This window comes from Cyprinodon tularosa, unplaced genomic scaffold, assembly GCF_016077235.1.
Source record: "Cyprinodon tularosa strain WSP-4 unplaced genomic scaffold, ASM1607723v1 ctg1, whole genome shotgun sequence".
Classification (NCBI taxonomy): Eukaryota; Metazoa; Chordata; class Actinopteri; order Cyprinodontiformes; family Cyprinodontidae; genus Cyprinodon; species Cyprinodon tularosa.
In genome coordinates, this window is record NW_024037781.1 from 2712513 (window position 1) to 2737760 (window position 25248).

General features: G+C 38.0%; 2 protein-coding genes across 3 annotated transcripts in view; both read right to left on the minus strand.

Moving 5' to 3' along the window:
• The window catches only part of LOC119784033 (FERM and PDZ domain-containing protein 4-like), a 92431-nt gene extending 80296 nt beyond the window's left edge, over positions 1-12135 (minus strand). The window contains exon 1 of one of the 2 annotated variants that reach the window (XM_038285917.1): positions 11696-12135. In XM_038285917.1, coding sequence (XP_038141845.1) covers positions 11696-11973 — 278 coding nt within the window. In that variant the 5' untranslated portion in view covers positions 11974-12135. Of the gene's footprint in view, positions 1-6644; positions 6813-11695 lie in introns of those variants that run through there. The other variant, XM_038286086.1, reaches the window with a different exon arrangement.
• Positions 12136-14232: 2097 nt separating this feature from the next.
• On the minus strand, positions 14233-24585 carry LOC119784269 (male-specific lethal 3 homolog). Its single transcript, XM_038286277.1, has 14 exons — positions 24360-24585; positions 21976-22058; positions 21767-21862; positions 21504-21598; positions 21317-21414; positions 20141-20269; positions 19890-20047; positions 19641-19799; positions 19319-19554; positions 19140-19226; positions 18676-18785; positions 18261-18360; positions 18073-18157; positions 14233-15033 (listed from the first exon to the last, which is right to left on the minus strand). Exons 1-14 carry the CDS (start codon positions 24456-24458, stop codon positions 14934-14936), a joined length of 1635 nt encoding a protein of 544 aa, XP_038142205.1. The 5' UTR covers positions 24459-24585; the 3' UTR covers positions 14233-14933.
• Positions 24586-25248: the final 663 nt, after the last annotated feature.

Sequence of the window (25248 nt, forward strand, 5' to 3'; positions counted from 1 at the left end):
TCTCTGCTGTACAAGACCTGAGCATGCATCAAAATGCAGAGATGAATACTCACACAACGAGGGGAGACAAATTGATTAAATGCTATTAGTTATTCTTCAGGGCTAGCGTGACATTTAATTACACACACTCACAAAGCTGAATTTCTGACCACAGCTTGGATAGAAATGCAATATAATATGTGAAGATATATGGTTACTCCCAATATGCATGAAATAATTCCACTTTACAGTATAAATATTTGTTTTACTAGGGCATTTGGTAAATATCTAGTATACAGAGAGCTTACAAGGTAAAGGAGGCCTGAGGGGTTTCTGCCTGGGCAACAATCCTAAGCTTGCTGCACATGACTGGGCAGTGGTCCCAGAGATGAGAGGGAAACGTAGGAGTGATGGTGGAAGTGTTCTGAGCAGGAGGTGATGTTATAAATAACAGACCATCGCGGTATACACACGGAGGGACCGCGGTCAAGTGTTTTTATGTGTGTGTTTCACTTCCTCTCCTGTCATATAACAGTGACAGAGAAAATGCAGTGAGTTCTGTTTTTAGTGTTATTTTTGGGTAACAGATTGAAACATTGAGAACATTTGGAGTAATTGGTAGTAAACTGGATTTTTTTTGTATCCCTTTTAAAATTAATACCCCCATACATTGATGTAAATTTTTTTTTACATATTCATCACATGAGAAACTGATGTGTGGGTGTGTGTTTTTATTTATTTTTTTAATCTTATAGGATTAATGGGGGAAAAAAATCATAACACCATTTAAATAAGCTGTATCAAAGCACGGGTTGGGAAAGATGTACTGCCCCTAGTAGAGTTTAAAGGTATAGCGAAGGACTTTCGAGATTTTTTGAAAAGAGCCATCCTCTCCACTTAAAAAAATAAAAATTCACATGCATAATCCTGTACCCGCTCCCAAGAGGGAACGCCTATTAAATGCATACGAGAGCGTGCACCAGCCAGTTTATCCTCATGTTTAAAAGTTGCTGTTTGCATCACTCATACAAGCTTTCTTTCCAAAAGAAGATTTGCAATTTTCCCGCTATGTCAGATTCAGAACGGTAAGTAAAAATGGGGACGAGCACGTAGGATGGTCCTACGTAAACATATCACCAGAATAACTGACAATTAGGAGGACAGCTTATATTGATGATCCACCTGGAAAAAGAACATCCTCTAACTATAACCTTAAGTATATTGGGATCTTGTTCACGAATGAGGGGAAGATGGAGCAGGAAATCGACAGGCGGATTGGTGCAGCATCTACTGTGAAACTGATCCGTTGTTATGAAGAGAGAGCTGAGCCAAAAGGCAAAGCTCTCGATTTACCGGTCGATCTACGTTCCTACCCTCATCTATGGTCATGAGCTTTGGGTCATGACCGAAAGAACGAGATCCCTGATACAAGCGGCCGAAATGAGTTTTCTCCGTAGTGTGTCTGAGCTTACCCTTAGAGATAGGGTGAGGAGCTCATTCATCCAGGGAGGACTCGGAGCAGAGTCGGTGATCCTCCAGGTCGAGACGAGCCAGTTGAGGTGGCTCGGGCATCTGGTTAGGATGCCTCCTGGATGCCTCCCTGATGAGGTGTTCCGTGCAAGTCCCACGTTGGAGTGACTATGCTTCTCGACTGGCCTGGGAACACCTTGTGATTCCCCCGGAGGAGCTGGCCCAAGTGGCTGGGGAGAGGGATGTCTGGGCTACCCCCACCACCCGACCCCGAATAAGCAGAAGAAGATGGATGGATGTATCAAAACAAATACAACCCTTCATGCCTGACTGACATTAAATTTGACGTAACCTTGTGTTGTTTAAATTACCTTAGGATTGCTAATAATGTGTTTAGTTGCTTAGTGTAGCAATAAAAATAACTTTGACAGATTTTCTTTTTGTAAGACTTCAGACCAATATATAATTTTTCCAAACATTTGGCAGCATTTGCTTTACTTTGTTTTGGCTCAAAGGGTTTGGGTGTTCTTTTAAAAGCTCTCCTCAATAGCTTACTGGGATTATGGCTCATTTTTCCTGACAGTACTGGTACGACTGATGAAACATCTGCTACACCCAGGCTGTAAGTAAATGGCTTTTGGGTTTCAAATGTCACAAAAACATACAAGCGTAAACATGGAGAGGCAGCCATCATGTCATAAACTCATTACATGTAAATGCCGCTTAAGCAGTCTGGTCATTGCCATATCCATATTAAGCAATTAATGGATTATAGAGATGCACATTTGCACATCTAATTATCGGTTTAGTCAATGGATGATAGATTCACACCACTAATTTTCAATTCTTTTGGTTTATAAACTGGCCTCCAGGTCCAATCATGAGTAAGCAAACAAAAACAATTCCAGCCCCTTTATTAGGTGTTTCCCTCGCATGAAATCAACACAATGAGCCACATAATGCATCGGAAGGCTAAGAAATAGAGGAGGAAATTATCATGTTGACGAAGAACAACAACTAACATCCTTGTAGTTCTGCAGGGTAAATCATTTCTTAATCTCCGAATAATTTTTTTCCTCTCAATGATTCAGAGGAATTTACATGAATTTACATGTGACCGGAAGGAAAAGGAGTACAACTACAGACTGAAGACCTGCCAGGACACTAATCTGCGTGTGACCCGCTTGGCCTCCAGACTCGTCCTGCCTGAACTAACCAATCAGAGAGGAAACATCCTGTGCTTCAGTTGGAACAGAGGCGGAGGAGGATGTAAAGGACTAAAAATCCTGCTGTCTCGGCCTCACCAGACTTTACAAAACTATATTCGACAAGAGAATAACTGGATTTAAATACAAAAAAAAAAACATTGTTTTTTTTCCTCTCCCCCAGATGAAAACTACCTCAGAATGTGATGACAGTGTAATATACATTGAATGAGATTCGAAATGCAGAACAGAAAAATTACCCACGGTGTTTAAAGAAGGTGTGGAGTACATGCAACATCCATGCATCCATCCATGCATTCATCTATCCATGCATCCATGCATTCATCTATCCATGCATTCATCTATCCATGCATCCATCCATCCATGCATGCATGCATCCATCCATCATCCCCCATCCCCCGTTCTTTAAATTCTTCTTTACTATGTTTAGGTCCAGTGCTTAAGATTCCTTTGCATATCAAAATCAAATCAAACTTTATTGATAAAGCAGTTTTCATACAAATAATGTAGTACAAAGCGCTTTCCAGAATTAAAAACATTACCCGTCTCTTCTAATACTTTGAAGATGGCTAGAGACTTGTCACATGCCATCTATGATGAATCAGGAAGAGAAGCTGATTCACTTGAATCTACTGTATCTGCAGCTGCTGAGTAAACCGTCTAAATATATAGAATATCCCTAGCTGGAAAAACCAGGAGCAGCAGAGGGCGAAGATTTGAATAAAATCAGTTTGTGTCTGCCTCTTTGTCAAATTTCATTTGACTTCTTACCCTGGGCTAAACGCTCCCTCACTAAAACCTCATCGCATTCTCGCCATAATCCTTCAACAATGATGCTGCAATCATGCACTCCTACAATCCCTAAGTTGACCATTGACCAGGCAGCTGTATCGGTCAGTGTGTACAAGGAGAAAAGGAGACAAGCTTATGTCTACCTCTGTCCTTATCTACGGGGACAAAGTGGGTTCAATCGGGCTGTTTATTTGAATGCATGATATCAAATGCAAATAATGCAAAGAATATGCTTTTTTCTCCAATAACAAACATTTTCTTTTAGAGTTGAACACTTCTTATTGTTTCTCAAAAATCTAATTTTTACAAACATTCAGTCATTGCTGTGATGTCAGTCAGGATAAATTGCGGTTAGGTTTTTTGAGCCCCGTTAACGACAACCTAGTGGTATAAAGTTGATAGAAATGTTTTAAAAATGGAAAATAAAATAGTGCCACTGTTTATTCATTTTAAGATAATGTATTTTATTGGACCAGCTTTATAACAACATATTAAAAGTGCCCACAAACTCATCCAGCCATACTTCCCAGCAGTCAGATAGCTAAAGCCTCTCAATCCATGACATAATCTCTATAGGTGCTCAGTAATTACAAGGTCCTGGGTTCATCCTGGCTCAGAATCACCTCGTCTTTACGTAATGTGGAGCCAGATCAGGGATCAAGATTACTACAGGGTATAATGACAGAAAGACGGGATGGGATTGCAGACATTAACAATTTGAGTACAATGTGTTGGTAGAAGTTGAGTTAAAAATGGCTGGAAAAACCTTCCACTTGGCCTTCTGAAAAGATCTTTTGGAACAAAATCACCTTAAATACGGAGAATGGGTGCAAAGCTTGCATGTTTTCCGCAAACACTGCTTGTTGCGCTTTCCAAAATTAAAGGCATGTTAAGTTATGCCTAAATTTCAACAGTTTTCAACAGTTCAATTTTAGCTGGACTTGATGCAGTCTAAATAAACTTCAGAGTTTTGCTGATTGAGTAATTTTCTCAAAATAAGTGGCTGGTTTAAAATACTTCCAATCCACCATAGTTTTATACCATTTTTCAATTAAAAGACCAATATTCTGACTAATGTCTCATATACGCCTTAGGGAAGTTACGGATTATAAAGTGATAAAGCATTTCTTCCTGCTTTAGTTGCATCCAAATCCCTTCTGATTAGCTGCTCTGTATTTAACGATAGCTCCTACATTGGAAGCCTCTAAAGCCGAGAAGCGCCATTTTGTTTGAAGACATGGAGCATCAAATTCAAGATTTTCCCAATCAAAGAAACTGTACCCAATGAAGAGGCCTGATTAACCTGTTGAACCACTAATCTGCAGGTCAACTTATTGGTTACCTAAAAAAAAAAAGATATAATGCAGCACCAAGCAGAAGCCATTCAGCAGTCGTTGGCAGATGTTTAACTATACTTATGCAAAATCTAAGCTAGTATTTAAATAAAGAGGTGGCAACCTTATAGCTTGGACCAAAAGTAAGTAGGTACGAGTTAAATTCTTACCAGCAATTTGTTTTAAAGCTACAGTGTAATAATAATTTCAGGGAATAACTGATAGAAACATAAATTATTACACATAAGAATGTTATTTATCATCAGCTATGAACTGCAAGTCTCAACCTTTACGTTTGTGTTAGCTTAGAAATTGAAATTTATAATTACACAGGAGCGGGTTACATTTGTATGGCGGCAGACATCTTCATGCTATGGCAATGTAGAGCTAACAGACTTATCGATTAATTAGTCCGACAAATTAATCGGTCCGACACACTGACTGTAGAGATCCCTGTTGTGTCCAATACAGACAACTAGTTTAAAATCATACATGTAAACTACCTTCTCCTGCGCTTGGTCCATGTTTGTTTTGGTCAGAGTACTAAAAATAGGGGGACAAATAACCTGGACAATAAAGGTAAAGTGAGCAACATCCTGGAGCTCCGACAGCAGTGGGAGATCAGTCTGAGAACATCCATTGAGAAAGCTCCATAAATGGGATGCCAGCTGCATGCCCCTCTGGAGTCAAGGAACCACAGGGATAGTTCAGGAAGACAGCAAAGGAGTATAGCAGTAGGTTGGAGAAGCCTGCCCTGCACGAACAGCACACTGAAAGCAGTGAAGAGGTCATGACTGACCTAGGCAAGTTAACCGCGGAGGACTGAAGCAAGACGCCCGTAGGTCGGATAAGTCAGCCAGAAAAACGGAGTGCTGAAGGTAATGGACAGGCTACAACTGACCAAGGCTAGTTATAGATATCAACTGCTGAGGATCAAAACAGATCAGATAAGTCCATCAGGAAAACTGTTACTGACCATGAGGAGGATCGTATATCAGAGAATCCCATATCATAAATAGCAAGAAGAGGCGGTGGCGGGCCAAGGCTAGGCTCTAGAAGCTAACTGCTGGCTAGGGAAGGAGGACCATTGAGTATCAGGAGTCTGTACCCAGACAGATCGGTGGAGCACTGATTGCTGTTTCTGCTGGGGGGACGAAGAAGAATGGTCTTTCTATGGCCACATTAAAATGGCATTTTTAAAAGCCAATCTCAAACCTCTTAAGAGCATTCTCCGCTTTATTCTTTTCAACATTATTTACTCTATTTTTCATTTTGATGAAATAAAGCTTGTCTATCTCCTCCACTAAAATTATGGTCAATTCATGATACTATCTCATCTGCTGATTCTTAGATTTAATGATAATAATACAATGTTAATGTACATGGGACAAGACTATTGAAGAATTGATGGATTTCTTACAGTGTGTCTATGTTTTTAATCAACTCACACTTAACTAGGATAGTGGCAAAAGCGGCAAATTTTACAATCAATTAATTGGATTATGATACTTTCCTGATTTTAGAATTAAGAAATTGTTAGAAAGTGTGGCATCAAAACACTAATTAAAATGCATTAATCATTTAGAAAATAAACTTCCTTATGCTAATTTTGCATTATGGTAAATTCATAAGGAATCTTAAAGTTTGGGGAAAAAAATTAGATTCAGATATATTTCAGATCAAAATTAAAAAAAAATCTAACAATGGACTCCCAAAAGTATCTCTAGATGTTATAATGGTTTCAATGACAAATGCCAAACTAAATGGCATGCAAACTCCCAGCTAGGTGGTACTGAGCACGTCACAAATAAGCCAAAAAAACAACATGTACATGGTAACTTACTGGAAAGCTGTTAACATTCCCAGTTCATCATCATCATCACACGACTCCATCGTTTCTTCCAGGCAATGAAGGAATAATGGGTCGATGTGAGTGGGATGGAAGCCCCAGCCCCACTAATGCTAAAAGATTCAGAACATTGGAGAAAAAGCTGCTGTCCTGCTCACAGAGTAACTCTTCCACTGCAAAAAAAATCCAACAACTCTGAATCTCTTAAAAAAAAAAAAATCCTTAAACTCAATTTTCTCAGTGCGTGTTTGTGTATGTCACAGTGTGTGCGTGTTTTTTTTTTTTTCATTTCTAGTTTGGTGCCAAATGTTCCAGCTTAGCAATGCTGTGCAGCGCCGCTGGTGATGGATTTAGCCGGGGCATCTGGGCCAGCAGGGATAAACTCCATTCAAACACATGCACACACGCGTACCTACATGAAAGCACTCACACATCAGCGGAGTGTCATCGAACAGAAGGAACAATCCTGGGAGGACCTCCCCGCCCCACATGCAGCTTCATCAGGAAGATCACACAGCTTGCAGAATGAGGATAAATGTATGCAGAAACAGATGCGTGCCAACTTTATGGGTGTTCATTTTATCAGGTTGGGTCCGGATTAGAGAGCAGGTGGGTCCAGATCTGGACCCTGGCAATGATGTTAAAAGTCCAAATTTGACAAAAAATTAAAAGCTGAAGCAACATTTCAACACTTTTTCACAGCAATGTGCACATTATCTCAAGAGATCTTGGTGATTTATATTTAGACTTCAAGCTTAAAAATATAGGCAACAGCAACACAAACATAGTTTACTTTAAATGTCTGTGCAGGCTTGTATGTTAGAGAAAAAAATCAATGATTATAAATTATAACAGCAATGGCAGCGTGAGATTAAAGCAGCAACAAAAAAAACCCGTCTATGCCGACTACTGGAACTAATATCCCAGTGGAGAGCAGAAAAAAAACATGTAAACATCACAACATGAATTCACTTGCCCTTTTTGTCTGTATGTCTTTTTATTAAGAGGATAAAAGACAAGAGCAGGATTATTCTTTTTAACGAAAAGTCCAATTGTGTCATAGGATCAATGTAGGTAAAAACAAGCTCAAGCCCAGGACAGTAACATGTAAGTCATGAAAAGTGCCCTCCAGGAATCTAACCATATTTACCTAGAAAGCAAAGTGACTTCAGAGAAATGCAGCTTTTACACCAAAGCTAACTGCCAATTCAGAAAAGTGCAAGGTAAATATGGAAATATTAAAAATATATATACTTAAATCTAGAAATATAACCTGTAAGCAAATAATTTTCTTGTACCCCTTCTCTATTGACAAAAAAAATGAGTTTAAACCTACGAACAATCAGCTTTTAGTGGCAGACAGCAATGGCTAACATATCTGCGCCGACCTGCGTCAAACGATCCAGCAAGCCACGGGGGTTAAAATCACCTTATAGTGACTCGGCTCCGATTAGCATACAAAGGGAACACCAGACACAAGTTGACCTAATAATTTACAAGATACCCTTGATCGCAACATAAGGTACGTAACAACATTCGTAATGTCATAAAACAAGCCAAAACAACTAATTTGCATTTGATAAACATGGTAAAGAACTGGAACGAGAGATTTAGATGGATAAAAGAGTGAAACAATAAAGCACACTGACTATGCCCTGGCTCCCTTCCATGTTGCTCTCCATTGTTTACTTTTGTTTACATTTCTTTTGCACCAATGACATCATCAATGCTTACCCAGCAGCGGGGGTAAGACCAAATGGGAAAGGATCCAAATGCGGATCGTAGTGGATCAAGCCATGTTTGAAAACCATTAATTTCAGTGGGAAGGCACCATTAGAAGTGCTAAATCCTATTAAGGAAAGTTGTAAGATTCTTGAGAGTAACCGTGACTTCTGTGAGAACTAACCTAACGGAATGAACACAGTGGTGCTGGAATAATGAGACTGAATTATGAGACTGTGCCCAAATGGCATAGGTGTCATAAACAAGGATATCAACACTGAATATTGGTAGAACAATGTTCACAGACGTTTTTGCAGGCCCCTATCCATGCTATGAAGGCAATGAGACGTCTACCTACCGTACATTTGTCTCAACAGAGAAGACGACAATGGGAAGACCTCCTGAATGGTTATCTCTGCAGGATGGGGTCTACACTCTTCAGATTGTGCAAAGTTAAGTAGACCTGCAGGCTACTACCAAAACCAGAATGCTGCAAAACAGACCATCTGCATCATCTAAGTCGGAGTAAGTCGGAGCCAGAGGTCATAGACTAGAAGAACCATCAGGCAGCAAAAAAGGAAACAGCTAGTCTCCCGGATAGGCTATCCATTCAAAGATTTATGAAGAACATAGGCTGGACATGTTGAACTTTTCAGAACATTAGAGACACTTCAGCTTTGAAAAACCAAGATCAACAGAGTTATCAGACAGGAGAAGCATTTTCAGTGAAACATATTGGGTCTTTGATACTTTCTGATCATTTCAAATGTTTTATTATGTTCCAAAAGCAAGAGTAAGATAACAGCGATAATAATGTTTTAATGCAATCTTTCTAGGACTACAAGTTTTAGGCAGACGGTCTTGCCTTGGTAAGTTTACATTTCAGCCGTACTCTCCATTTCAACATAATGGACTGAACAGTGCTCTTTGAGATATTCAAAGCTTTGAAATCTGTTTATAGCCTAAGCCTGCTTTAAAATTCTCAACAGTTTTATCCCTGTTCGTTGGACTTCATGGTAATATTTGCTTTCCAATATTCTCTTTACCGTCCTCTCAGGCCATCTAGGAGAAACGGAATATTCAAGGGGACTAGATAAAACACAAATAGACTTTTAAGTCATCAGCAATCATCAATTTCTGATGGCCATTGATTGCACTCAGAAAAAAGGGGATACATCCTTCTGCACATCACACCTTTCAGTTTTTATTTGTAAAACAACAACCAAGAAATCATGTATAATTTTATTTCCAAATCTCATACCACTTTGTGTTGTCTTCCACATATGAATCCAATAAAGAAGGTTTATTTTTTTATTTATTTTTTTTGTAATGAGTCAAAATATGAAAAGGTTTAAGGAGTATTTATACAGTTTAAAGCCACTGTATCTTCATTATTCATATCTCTGTCCTTACTCTGAAGTCTAAGACACAAGTGATGCAATGCATGGCTAATTCCCAGTTGTCATAGATCCGTGTTTTGCTTAAACAATTAATTCATTACATTCTCTATTGGAATTCACAAGCAATGACTAATAAACTTGGTTACAACCAATGCTGAGTTAAAACGACTTTTTCACAAATAGCAACTAATCTATGTGATATTATGCCGTGCTGACAAAACAGTTCCAAAGTTTTGCTCTGTTTGACTTACAATGTGTTTTATCTTTGCTTTCAAGCACAATAAAAATGATAATGAAAAGCAAGGAAGAAATCTAACTGCTTTGACTTTAAAGTTTCCCCAAATGTCTGCCTCAATGCACACAAAAAATATACTCACTATGGTATTCAACTGCTTGATAACTCAGCAGCTACTCATAACACTTGCATCCAGAAACTGTATTTTTCCGTTAAGACAAACAATCCTAACTTACTGAAATGCCATGAGTCATGAGGATGTTATCCATCAGACGCCGTCTTTAGGTTTCTGAGAATAGAAGCTATTAAAAAAAAAACGTAGCTTAATCAGGTAGACAACAGTGACTTACCGTAAGTTGGAGTCCATTCCCATTTTATTTAGCACTTAATACTTAGAAATTATTTCCTATTTATTTATGTTTATTGGCCTAATCAGCTATTAACACCTTACCTCATTATTAATTTATTATTTCATTGTCTCTACTGGTTACAAATTCCTGTCCATCTTATTTCAGCTGAAATCAGTTTATTCTATATAATTGGAAAGAGTCAGTAGCAAACAAATGTTTTATTTATTTATGAAAAAGATAGCTTCTTCAAAGTATTTTCTTTCTTTCCAACAGATGTGAGACATTATGAAACATTCTGATGAAGATGAATTCAATTAAACTGAGTTTGAAACCCTTAATCAATTTCCAATTCATGGAAGTTTCGCTTGAAATTACCAATAAAATCTAGCTATTGCACTTTGGATTGAAAATTGCACTGGAATATAGAAAACTATCTCATTCCTCAGGCTACCACATCTTCTCACATAAAAACTTTATTGTATTTCAATTCAGTTATTACAAATTGTAATCAATAAAGGCTTCTAAGGCCTAAACCATGAAATAAGAAGTGTCAGAAAATGCCAATATTTTCAAGGTAGAATTGAACAGTCTGACAAATGAAAAACTATTTTGAAAAGGCTTATCCAAATAATTATCTGTATAATTTGTGATACATTAGGAAATTTATTGCAGATTTTCCATTCACTATATTTGATTGTTTTATTATGGGTTTTTAAGAATGAAAATACCCCATTGATGATTTAGAGGCCTATAAAATTCATGTATCAAACATGAGGCACTTAAATTATCAGAGTTTGTTTATTCAAAAGAATCTTAGAACAATTTCAAACATTGAAAGTACGTCTCTGGTTGGACTGAATATTACCTGAGGCAAGCAATTCCTCTGCCCTGATGTAAACTTTTCTTAGAAATGTAAACCACCTACCAGATTCTTGTAGCTTGATGGTGGGTTGCAAAATAAAAGGAAATGAGAAAGAAGAGCTAAAAGCATGTGAATAATATCCTTAGTTTTCCCAGACATTCTCTGTGGACTTTCTAGGAGGAGCTGTGATTTATAGCCTCAATCTAAACTAATGCGGGGCTTTGTTTTGTCCGCTCTCGCCGTCCCGCTACAGGGAATCACATTGCCATTATAGAAGCTCTTGTGATTAAAGTCTGATGGAACAGATTATCATAAAATGAGCTGGAAACTTCACCCAATTCCACCAGCATTAGATCTTCATCCAGCCAAGCTCATTGGTATATTTACAGCACCCCACTGATCTAAGTTTAAACATTACTAGAAGTCAAAAAGCCTCATCTTTTAAGCTCATTTGGAGGATCCCTTTTTTCACTTACTCGTTGAGAAACGACGTCTCCCTCCATTCGGCTTTCAAGGTCCGCCTTTTGGTTTCAAGTGGTCGGCACTTCGATGGCAGCCGGTCTTCGAGAGGTCTGTCAGGAGCCGTCGCAGATATGTCAGAGCTGATTGATGTGAGGTCAGTGCTGAGGTCAAACGATGTCCAGGATGAGTCGGAGGAGAAAGAGGAGCTGGTGTCTACCCACTCCTCGAAAAATCTGTGTTTGGAATCCATGACGGAAAGAGCGAGACAAAACCAGCTAGAAACAAGGGACATAAACTTGAGGTCGGGACATTGAGAGAGCTCATTGGGAAATGTAGAGCCATGAGCCTGTGGATGAGTCGGGATATACTTTTAGTGATCAGCCAAGAGAGAAAGGCTAAACAACCACAAAGAACCAATAAGAATGAACATTTGAGAGATGAGACTATGATATGAATTCAAAGGATGAACCACTCAGACTAAAGAAGAAGAGAGAGCGGGACAGAAAAACAGGAAACCGCTGCTGAGGACCGTAGGGGCAAACACTCGAGAGCCAACGGCTCACATCTCATTAAATTCCATTTTTGCCCCACAAAAATTAAATTAGGCGGTAACCTGATAGTGATAACCAGGGCTAGGAAATCGATCCAAGATGCATGCAGAGAATTGCACTTGCGGCTCCTGTGGCTATGCGATAGCAGCACGTGGGAGGGCGCCGTCTTGGGTTGCACTGATACGCGGTTCATTACAAGAAGGCTGATCCAAAATGCAATTAAGGTTCACCACTAAAACCAATTAGACCTCTGATGCGAGAAGAACATGTTTGCCAGTTTCCCCACAGGTGCAATGAGTTGGGGAAAAAAGCGGGCAGCTCTTTAGGCAGGGAAGGTGCTAAAAAATAAAGAGTGCGTATCTTATTTCAGTGATATCTAAGTTCTACTTGGTATTGACCTTTGGATTATATTCATCTGCGCCCATTAAGATGAACATATATCCATTACCTGGTACAGTAACATTAAAGATAAATGTGTGTGTCACTAAAAGTTGTCAAAATGTGTATTAGATTTTATTGCTAAACTTGAAAAATGCTGGAAATATGGTATCAAAATGCTTCTTTTTGACTAATCAAGAGGTTGCGGCATGTTGGATTATTGTTCATATGTGTCACATAAAGATACACCTTATCTCAAGTTAAAAGTGGTGAACATATTAGCAATCAAAACCAATCCGTTGATATATTGGAAAAGAAATTCAGTTCCTGTGATGTACATCCATTGAAAGAAATCCACTTTCATAAAGCCATCATTTATAAAAAAATTTCCCACATTACACACACTCAAATTTTACATCCTATATATTTAGAGGAAAATAAATTAAAGTTATGGTATCCCCTAGCCAAAGTTTAGAGAAAAGTTTGATTAAAAAAAGAAAATCGATGCCGTCATCTGAAAATGGTGGAAACATAATATGTCCTGAATGGGAAGGAATTGGAGAACCTGTTAGGTTGAGGTAGGAAATTTCACTCGAGATACCATATTACAAGGATATAAGTTTGAATAAATGTGCACCAAACACAAGCTTATTGCACTTTTCTGCTTTTTCTAACTAAAACAATCCACACCACATTATATGGGGAAAAACCCACCTCCGTTTAAGGACTTAATAAGAGAGGCTTTATGTTCATGGTCCAAGCTCCCCTTGGTTTTGGTGACGTTACGCTGCTACATAGAGAGCTGTATAGTGGAAGATTTTCAGGAATTTTTGGAAATACCCCGCAATTCTCCACTGCACATGCACAACCCTGTACCCACTCCAGAGGGAATGCCTATTAAACACGTGCAAGAGCATGCACGAGCCCATTTCTCCTTGTGCAGACTGCACGCTGTTTAAAAGTTGCTGTTTGCATCACTCATACAAGCTTACTTTCTAAAAGTTTTATAATTTTACCACCATGTCAGACTCACCGACTGCAAGTAAAAATGGGGACGAGGACGTAGGGATATAGGACGGCCAGTATGATTGACAATTAGGAGGACCAATTATTTTAATGATCCACCTGGAATTGAACATCCTCCAATATACCTTTAAGGTTCCTTCTTTATTTAAGCCTGAAAAGTTGCAATGGGACAATTTCTGTAAAGTCCAACCAAAATGTTTTATTTTATTCAAACAGGATCTCAGATGAGGCTAAACTAACTCACTATCGTAATTTTCATGCAAAAAAAAATAAAGGGAACCTAAGATGACTCCCTTAGGACTCCATATTCCATACTCACTCCATGTATGCATGCATGTATGTATAGAAGAGGCGACAACTTGGAAAAATAGTTACTTTTTTATTTATTTATTCTTTTATTTTTTGACAAAGAACAACAGGGAAACAACTCACTCCAAGGAAATGAAAAAAAAAAAATTGCCCAACATGTTTTATAACTTTTTCAAAATAAACGTTTCAAGTCTGAGGTCCTTTTAAAGCAGCTGAATTACATTTAGAGACGAATTAATAGCATAAAGATGCGCTGGAAGAATTTTGGACGAGGTGATCATTTAGAATACATCCGGAATGGACGAGTATGTAGAAATAGTTCTTAAATTTTTTTTGCTAATTAGTTTAATCATATTCAATTAAGTGAAGTGACTTATGGCAGAGTTAGTGCTCCTTTAAACAGACCACAAATGATGTCAAGTGAAATAAAACTGGCTTTTAACAAATTGCAACAAACAGCCACACATTCGAAGTAGGTGAAATTTCTAGGGGAGAACGACGACACTCAAGAGCCGACGTTAGAAACTGCAGAGGAGCAAAGGAAGCATAGAAACAGATAGTTCTGTTGCCGTCAGGCGGTACTGTGGAGCACTGAGAAGCGGAGGAAGTCAGTCTTTGGAAAGTTCTTAGCTTCCAAACAGGCGTACAATCCTCTTCACACAGGACTTTTTTTTTATCCTCCATTCTTAATCGAATAGGAGACAATCTTCAAAAACCTACACGTGGCAGGAAAGTTTAAAAAAAGAGGAAAAACTGCAACAGAATTTAAGAAAAGAACCACGAAGTTCGGCAGATTGGCCCTGATAGAAATCAGCATGCATTCCACGTTAACGCTAAGCAGAAGATTGTAGTCCTGCATGCTGGGGAGATATGGAAGTAACTGGACCCGCAAGGCAGCAGAAAGAAAACGCATGTTAGAGAGGAAGAGGAACATAGAAGCGGGAACTTCTGCTTAGAGAAAGAAAAAAACAAACTGTCCGTGTCTCCTTTAATAAGCCGGTCTTGGTTGTTTCATGCTGTAGTGAGCTTCTGACGCAGACACGTATGCAGACTCTGGGAAAAAATCCTCGTGGAACTCTGCCAGAAACCTGAGAGAATTTGTCGGGAAACAGGGAGGTACAAGTAGAGGGAAAACTGGTGAGATATTCCGACTGGTTCTGACATTAAATATTCATTATGAGCATTTATTAGCGTAATAAACAGGCCGGCCACACGTTCCAGTTCACACCAACCATCCTGGATAACCCATGACTCATTCCTATAAACATTAAATCCAATCCCCCTTGCTTTTATTTTATAGACGACCCAACGACACAGAGTGGGTATGAGAATGACTGACGAGCAGTTGCAGCAAAAAAAAAACTAAAAAAATAAAATAAAATAAAAAAACTCCTCCTTCCTCTTCCCATCTAATCAGCAGCGGGGAGGGGAAACTAATCCGGAATCTTCTTAGTATCCGCTACTTGGCCAAATCCTCTAAATCTTGCCATCTCATCTTAGCTCCACCAGCCTTTCTAATCTCAATGCAAACAAATTATCCTCATCAGAGGAAAACTTATAAAGAGTGAATGTCGAGATGTTGGAGCAGAAGGTAAAGGTCAGCAGCAGCAGGTTCTACTTATCATTCAGTCAACAGTCAAGGCTGATCCTTAACCCATTACTTCCAGACAAATATTCAATAAGAATGGATTTCTGGGGAGATTTATGTTAGGAGAGTATCAAAATAAAGCATGTTTCTAAACTGTATTCCATCTGCATTTGACACGTTAATGCACACCAAACCACAGACTTAATCGCAATCATTCTTATGGCGAGGAAGGGAGAGAGCGAGGAGATCAGCTGTGGCCAAATCCCAGCATGCACTGTGCATCCGTCTCTGGGACATCAATCAGTTTTTGCCCACTCGGCACAATCTGCCCCAAGGCTGATTACAGAGTAAAAAAAAAACAGGAGTCTTTCCCAAAAGGGTCGAGTCAAAGAGCATGGCCAGCGACCTGCTGAGTCTACAACATGGTGGCCATATTTATATGGACAAGAATTTCAATTCTATAAACAAATACATTAAGAAGCTTAAAAATTATAGCAATAAAATAAATACTTTTTAAATAACAGTTTTTTTAAATACATACATATTGATTCCTTTTTTATTGTTATTTTTTATTATTTTTATTTCACATATTGATTCCTAAGAATTTCAGACATTTAAAAAACCGTTTATGCTATACATATATTATATGTTTACACTTTTTTATATACTTAAGGTATACATATAAAAAGATCATTAAAAACATTTTGAATATAAATATGTACATTTTTAACAATTTTAGACATTTAAAAGACCAATTTATGATTGTTTTATACTTTTTTTTATACTTAAATCATAAAAATAAAAAGATAAAACCATTTTTAATTAATTAATTAATTTGTATCGATTTTAGATGTTTAAAACACAATTTATGATTGTTAACACTTTTTTGTATACTTAAAATATACAAATAAGAACAAAAATAAAAAATGTTTTAATATAAATATATACATTTTTAACAGATTTATACATTTAAAAAGACCATTTATGATTGTTTATATTTTTTCTATACTAAATATATACAATTAAGATAAATAAAAACATTTTTAATATAAATATATACATTTTTAACTATTTAAGACATTTAAAAGATAATTTATGATTGTTTATATACTTAATATATGCAAATAAGATAAATAAAACCATTTCTAATGTAAATATAAGCATTTTTAACTATTTTAGAGATTTAAAAGACCATTTATGATTGGTTATACTTTTATATATACTTAAATTATACAGATAAAAAGATAAAAACAATGAATATAAATTTATTGATTTTTAAGTATTTTAGACGTTTAAAAAACTATTTATGATTGTTTACACTTTTTTATATGCTTAAAATATATAAAGATAAATAAAAAAAAAAATAAATGACTTTTAACAGATTTCTACAGTTAAAAGACTATTTATGATTGTTTATATTTTTTATATACTTAATATATACAAATACGATAAATAAAAAAATATTTATAACATAAATATATTAATTTTTAACAATTTTAGACATTTAAAAGACCATTTATGATTTACTTACTTACTTTTATATTACTTAAATTATACAGATAAAAAGATAAAAATTTTTTTTATATATATTATTTTTTACTATTTTAGACATTTAAAACACAATTTATGATTGTTTACTTTTTTATATACTTAAAATATACAAATAAGATAAATACTTTTTTTTTAAATATAAATTTATTAATTTTTAACAATTTTATATGTTTAAAATAAAACTTGCTATTTTTTTTTACACTTAAAAGATCCATATAAAAAGATGTTTTCCAAAGTTTTTTTTTTCTATTTAATTTCAATCTATTAAACACCTAAAATAAAAAAAGGATAATATGATTGATGATTAGACACAGTATGGGTAACAATCCATTCGTCTTTAAGATCTGGTTGACTGTGTTTATCGTGCAGTTGACTGATCCAGTCAGAGATGCTGCAAAAGACCATGTACCCATGGGAAACTGCTCAGGCCTCAGTTATCTGTATTCCACATGCATAGAAGAAAGCCACAACCAATTCTGCAACTGTTTGTGGAACATGGAAGGCGAAGAAATAAATAAAAATGGTATCAGATGATGATGGGATAACAAGGAGGCAAATATTTGGCTCTATACCGCCGCCTGCTGACAGGAGAGGGTATTGTTTGGGTTTGATTAGAGAATAAAAGACCTAAATCCCTAAAGATTGCTAGTGAGGATTTAAAGATTAGACTCCCGTGCTTGTGTAACGCCCACTCATCTCCCTCCCTCTAACGGGAGTTCTCCTTCAAACCTACAGCATGCACATCGACAGACTCCTCCCCTGTTTTGGATAGAATATTATGGATCTCTGGCACCTCCTTCACAATGGTACTGCAACTACCTCCTGTAAAGGAGACTTCCTAGAGTAAGGCTTTTTTTCTAAACTAAACACTTCAAATCAAATCTCCTGGGATTTCAATCTAAAGCTACGCCCTTACTCTAATGTTCCTCTAAAACATTTCAATCATCTCACCGTGATTCTACTGTTTATTCTAGAAGATGATCAATACCTCAGGAAGAGCTCCAGATGTTTGATTAGGGCTCTGAGATTCCGTTCAGGGATCTGCATTTTGCCCAGGATCTCTGGCAGCTTCACTGGATGGACAGAAAAATAAAGAAATAAAAACAGGATTTGAATATTTTGTCTCTGAAACAGTCGGGGAGTCAGACAGATGATGCTGTGACGATGAAAACAGACCAAAAAGCCGTAGGAGGTGCTGGGATCCGTACAGGTAAGAAGGCGGAGGAGGCTGGTCGTTAAGCGGGTAGTTATCAGGTGTCAGCTTCCAGCTCAGAACCTGATTCAAATAGAACGTTTTTTTTTTTTTTTTGGAACAGTGGTTATTAGTGAAACATATTTGATTATTCCAAGTAGCAAAATAACGATTAAAAAAAAAAGTATGTACAGAGAGAGTTATTTAAATTGAGAAGACAAATCAGGTTGTATTTCTCTGTTTGAGATCATCCTATAATAAACGAGGGATCCATCTTCAGAAATTTCTCATATGATAGAAAATTAGGAAGTTCACTCTAAGCTCTGTTAAATATGGCCGACCGTCCTACTAACTAGAAACTGGACGGCATACTGTAGAAAACAACTCTTGTTTAATCACCTCATTGAGCTCATTGTTTCTCCGGCTCTCCAGGCCGTAGAACGGCCTGCTCCTCTCTTTGCTCGGCGTCAACGGCAACGGGGACGATGAGCCGCTGTGGATCGGTGTTTCTGGGTAAACGGAGGAGGGGGGGGAAAATCTGGATTTCAGCAATCCCCACTGCATTAGCACAGATGTTTCACTGCTTTCCTTGGAGGGGGAAAACTAATGGAGGATACTGACATCTACTGGACTAAACTGTTTACTACAACCCCTGGTTACTGTTACCAAGAGACCTGTACACCCCCATCATAAAATATACATGATCTATTTTAGAATTCAACTAAAGATGAATAAATTCTCATCTGTTTTAACTTCAGGAAAGGTGTTCTTCTGAGGGTTGTAAACTCTTTATTACAAATAATTAGCAACTGATTGTTCCACTCTAAATCAAAAAAGTTTATTTGTATAAAACAAAATCTTACTTTTTTCGAGGCTGAGGAAGAACTTGGGTTGTGACGTGTCGACCTGACGCCGCTTGAGCTGCGGAGAGGCCGTCGCACTCCCTCCACCTGTTAGAGTGTTGCATTAATACATAAAAAAAAATTTAAATCTGAAATCTTGATCAGAAAAATGAGAAACAGTTTCCGCAGGTTCCCCTCACCTCCACTGCTTCCTTCAGCGGGTCGATCTCCTCCCGACGTGTTCCTGGTGGACCGTCTGAGGGATTGCGACTGGTAGGAGATGCAGTCCATGTCGGGGTGGCGGCGACGCTTTGCAGTAGGGGCTGGAGCTGTGGGCGTGGTGGCGGAGGTGTCGCTTAGCGCCGGCTGACTGTCTGTGGACTGAGGCGTAGGGGGGTTGTGAGCCAGTGGGCTTGGACTACGTTCTCGTTGTGCACTAAAAAAAATTAAAAAGGGAAAAAAAAAGTTGGATGTCTGCTGCATAAACTTCAGAGTAAAAACGTTCTTCCATAATCTGCCAACCTGCTGGAGCTGGGAGACGTTTCATTGGCTGCGAGGAGGAGCCTAGAGGAGCTGACTTTTTTAAACTGAGCTTGTTCGCAGGGGTAGAGGAGGATCATGGGTAAGGTGAAGTCGAACGTGATCCTCAGACCATCAACCATTTCCTTACAAAGCTCCTCACTAAATTAAAACATAAAACGACAAAAAAGAAGATAAGCGAGGACAGCTCCTTCCAGTCGCTTCCAAACATTTCCCGCTGCAGATCCTCACCTCCTCTCCGGCGGGATCGGCTGCGGGCTGCTGCTCTGCAAGGTATTCTGCTGACGCCTGTAGCGCTCATTGGCCATGAAGGCCTTGTTGATAGCAAAGTGCTTCACGTAGGACTCCAGGATGTGGACGACATTTGTCTCACAGGGGACCACGACCAGCTGCACCAAAAAAAAAAAAGAAAGAAAAAAAAAACAATCCTGGCAGCCAGCACAGAAAAGGTTTCTGGAGACAAAGGAGAAGTGGAGCAGTACCTTCTTCCTCTTGTTGATATAAAAGCAGTCATCTTCGAGTTTCTTCTTCAGAACATCTGGGATGTTGATGTCCACGTGAACGACCTTCTCCTCGCACTCCCTCTTCACGTTCACGTCTGAATCAACCCTCTGAAACAACACGAACCATCTGGTAAGGAACTGTCCTTATAAAATGATTAACCCGACGAATGTTGTCATATTGAAAATAAGAGCATCAATACGGAAACCTGTTTCATTCATAATTAAATACATGAACAAAGATGCTATTAAAGGTATTTTTTAAAGCTACAGTGTGTAATAATTACAGGGATATACAGTCAGAAATGTAATATATTATACATAACTATGTTATTTATCATCAGCTCAGCCTCTTAACCTTAATATTTGCGTTGCCTTAGAATTCGTTATTTATAATTACATAGGAGCGGGTCTCGCAGCCATGGAGGCAGACATCTTTGCGCTACAGCAGCGCAGAGCCAACAAACTAGCGATTGCGAGATCGCCCATTACGCTCTAAAGTAACTACGGCAAGTTGAGAGAGATGAACTGAGACGGTACTGAACACACAGACTAATGAAATACTATCTGTAAAATTATCTATGTAAACAAACCTCATCACTTGAGAAGGTAGGTGATGCGGACGTCGTGGAAGACATTTTGTCCCGTAACGCTCGCCGTACTGTTGGGGGGGAGAAGCGGTGGGGGGGAGATGTTCATGTTGCTGCAGTCTGCAGCCTGGACGTTAGATGTCGCTGAAAATTACACACTGTAGCTTTAAGAGAACCGCCCTCCCCACTTTAAAATTTTTTTTTTTTAATTGCGCGTGGAAGTAGCCTAGTCTAGCCTATATCTAACCATGAAGTAAAAGTAAATACATATTTTTTAAAGAATTTTTTTTTATTTTCTTCCAATTAAGACTTATTTCTTTACCTCCAGATTTATTTATGCACTTCATAATGGAGTTTTCCTTTTTGACCCTTTTATTCAGTTTTCCATTGAATGTTTTTAAAAATTTATAAGCTACATTTATTTATTTATTTGTGTATTTGATGGTTTTATTTTTGAATGAAACAGCGTTCCATACATCAAAGAAAACACATAAAACCTTGAAAATCATCAATAGGTGAGTAATTATAATTCAAAGACGGAGTTTAAAATGCTGTTTGGACTTGTCACCATTTTGTTGATATCTTCTGAGAAGGTGCTGTCGCCACTGTTTGAAGAGTCAGGGTCCGAGTCGTCCCCGTCACTGCTGTCCGAGGTCGAAATCAAACCTGTAAGGAACAAAAACAAAACAAAGGCTTTAAAATGACTGCAGAGAAGGGGGGGTGCAGAGAATCGGGTGAGGCAGAAGGTTTCTCACAAGCGTCATCGCTGTCCTCCTCCTTAGGGAGAGTCTTCAGAGAAGATTTGTTACCAGACTGACGTCGACGCCTCTTCGTCCATCCCTTTCTCTTCCTTCTCACCAAGACCAGTTAGAACAAATAGAAAAAAATCAGACCCAACGCTCACAGATGGACGAAACCATTCAATCTGACCAACCCTTTAGATTATTTCATAGCTAATCAGGAGCTAGAAACATATCTGAAAAGTTGGATCTGCAGAAAAAAACAAAAACAAACTTACATGCGCCCTAGAGCTTTGCGAGCCAGCTTACGTTGCAATTTGCGGTTTTCCTCCGTGTCCCTTAGGACATGGTCCTCTGCAGCCCAGCGGTCCCAGCTACACCAAGCGACCATAAATAAAAATATATACATACACGACAGAAAACAGTTTTTAGACAAAAAAAAAAATACTAATTATGATATGTCGAATACATTTTGATGCACTGTCACCTCCTGCTCCAACCACTGAAGTGAATCAGGTACTTTGGGACTCGTCTCCCATGTTCATCCGTTCCGATCAAGACATCAAGGACCTGCGGGAGAAATTTGAAAAGTCAGAGTTGGTTCCTGTTAGAATTAAAGCTCAGATAGTCGTACAGCTGTTGGCAAAAAAAAAAAATATATATAAAAAACATGCAAAAAGGAGGCATACTTTTCTCCAAAGCTGTTTTCAGTTTCTTTTCCAGGGATATAGCTCACAGCTCAAAAATATAAAGGGAGCACGTAGACAACACAATATAACTTTAAAACTGTCCACTTAGGAAGCAAAACTGATTGCATTTGATTGACATCAACATTCAATTATTCGGATCTAGGATGTGTATTTCGAGCGCTCCCTTTATTTTATTTTATTTTTGAGCAGCGTATTTTGAAGGTCATGGATTGTAGAGGGAGTGTCGTAGTTTCGGGGTTTTCCCAAATAGTGCTGGGTATTTTCGCCAAAGTCGTGAATCGATTCGATTTTGATTCATACAGTTCTAAATCGATTCATTTTGATTCGATCTGTTTTTACAATAATGAAAGTGGCTCAACCTTGTTTAAAAATGCTAGTGTATTTTATTTTTTCCTGCCATATTAAACACAAAGTGCAAACTTGTAAATTAGACAGTTTAAACTTGAGATGTGAAGAAAACTGTCTCAAAAGTGCAAACTTGTTTGTGAAAAGTGAAGCCTCACTCGAGCAAGCAGACGTGACACAGCAGACATTCATGACAGATGGGGAAGACTCAGAATACAGACAATGCACCAGAACTTCGTGGTCTGGTTCCAGCAGAACCACCTCCTGATTTATGCAGGGAAAACCAAGGAGCTATTGGCGGACTTTCACAGAAGCAGATCCACCCCACTGACACTGGTTAACATCCAGGGAACGGACATTCAGATAGTGTACTTTTATAAGTACCATCTGAATAACAAATTGGACTGGACTCACAACACCTAGGCTCTGTATAAGAAGTGTCAGAGCAGACTCTCCCTGCTGAGGAGACTCTTTTGGAGTGCAGGGGGTGCTCCTAAAGACCTTCTATGACTCAGTTGTGGCATCAGCCATCTTCTATGGAGCTGTCTGTTGGAGCAGTGGCTTGTCTGTAGCTGTGAGTACGTGGCTGGATAAGCTGATCAGGAAGGCCAGCAGCTGTAGGACTTTATAACCACCACTGTTCCCAACAACCTCAATAAGTTGCAACATTCATGCTGATTTTAGTCAGATAAATAACATGCTGCTCTCATTTAGACTTAGACTGATTTTATTTTGACATGTTGTACACACAAGTGTATACAAAAAGAAACATGTTAGCACATCTCTGATGTTACTGTTGTTTTCAAATATCCATTACCGTCAAACTGGCCATAGCTGTATATTGGTTATTTTATTCCCCAGGTTCAGTTTCATATTGTTATAAACACTTTACAATACAGTATTTTATTTGTTCAATTTTAACTCCTCACTATTATGCTATTCTTATCCACTTTTCTAAGGTCATAATTTTTTGTATAACCTTTTTGCTGCTGTAAACACCAAAATTTCCTCATTGTGGGACAATAAAGGGATTTTCTATTCTATTCTATATATAAACATATAAACGCTGGAGGATATTTAAGAATATTGCTTCTATTTCTGTCATTAAACCCAATCAATGTATCTATATTAAACAGAATGAAATGATAAATAAGCTGTAGGCTGCATTAACTCATTGACTGCTAGCAATTGATGCTAACTGATAGCTACTTTAGCTCAGTTAAGCAAAAGGCGAGATTAAGCTCCTTCCGTTAAACAAATATCAATAAACCTGTCTTATTCTTAAACAACTATAAGGTTACATTTAAAAAATATCAACTACACTACTACAGCAATACAGTATGAGCGTTTGCAGCTACCTAAAAAAAATAAAATAAAATGCTAACATCGAATTTAGCTTCGAGTCGTGGTGGGTTTGTTTATTATCTGCTGGCGTTTAATAGAAGTAAAAACACCGTGCACATTATGTTATTTAAAGTATCGATTCTGGTTTTCATTAAAAAGAGACCTCGGTTAATGTGTTAGGACAATTTATGGTTGGAGATTATGGTCAGTTGGACTAATAACGATGAAAAACTGTTATGTTTACTTATTTTTCGGCAAACACATCCTTTAGCCATAAACGTAATCGAACGCACCCGGAAGCTAGAGAAGTAATTGAGAAACGGTTATATTAAACTGACTGTTTTTTCTTATTATGGCCTAATTCGCCTTTGTGGTCACTCGTGGTCCGATACCCTATCGAAACAGCCCCTTGTTTCTTCTGCAAATCACCCATCTATAGAGGATTTAAGCATCCACTTAGTTAAAACCTTACCTTAGCGTCATACAAGACTTTAGCCTTGGTTGGGTCGGGTTCAAAGCACAAGACTCGTTCTCCTTTGTGAAACTGGTATTTAATTCCCCGCGAATTCATTTGTTCATGGCGACGTGTGAGAGAGAAGGCATCGATCGGATCCTTGAACGTCCTTAACCCTTTCTTTTCCTTTCCTACGAGGGAGTTTCAAACCTCTGGAAAGATGGCGCTGTTGTGGAATACTGGGTGAAGCTTTACTGCTACATCACGGACATTTCGGAATTCTTACACTTACAATTGTTACCGCAAATATTTGAAATAATGTGCCAACTTACATGCCTTTTATGAATAAAGATGCAAATATAAGTTCGCTTTTGCTTTTTTTAATAAGGCACTGAACTCAGAAGCGGTCACTATCGCAGCCGTTAGTATATGTCTCATAAAAATCCGTGCAGAAGCGAACGCAGCATGGAAAACCTTCTCTCCACTGAAATTTCAAAATCCAACCAGCAGATGACAGTATTTTACGGAAAAGCGTGTGGACAATATCAAAAGAAAAAAGAACCTTAACCCTATTGCAATGTTTTTCTCCCAATAAATGTGTAAAACATTGCTTTTTCTATATGATCTTTCTGTATCCGAGTTTTTAATATACATGTTGTTCAGTCATACTGTTTTTGCCCTTTAAAATTACTTTAAAACGACTGAACTGTAATATATGAATGGACCTGATTCTACTGAATACAATTTATAATCTTTTTGCTTTAAGATGACATTAGATGTTGGTTTATGTTTTTTTTAACTGCAGTTTCTTCTCTCCCTCTTTATATAGGAGCAAGATAACTGGGGTAAATATTTCCCCAACTTATTTTCTTTCTGATGCCATGCAAGAGAATGTTGATCTAGATCT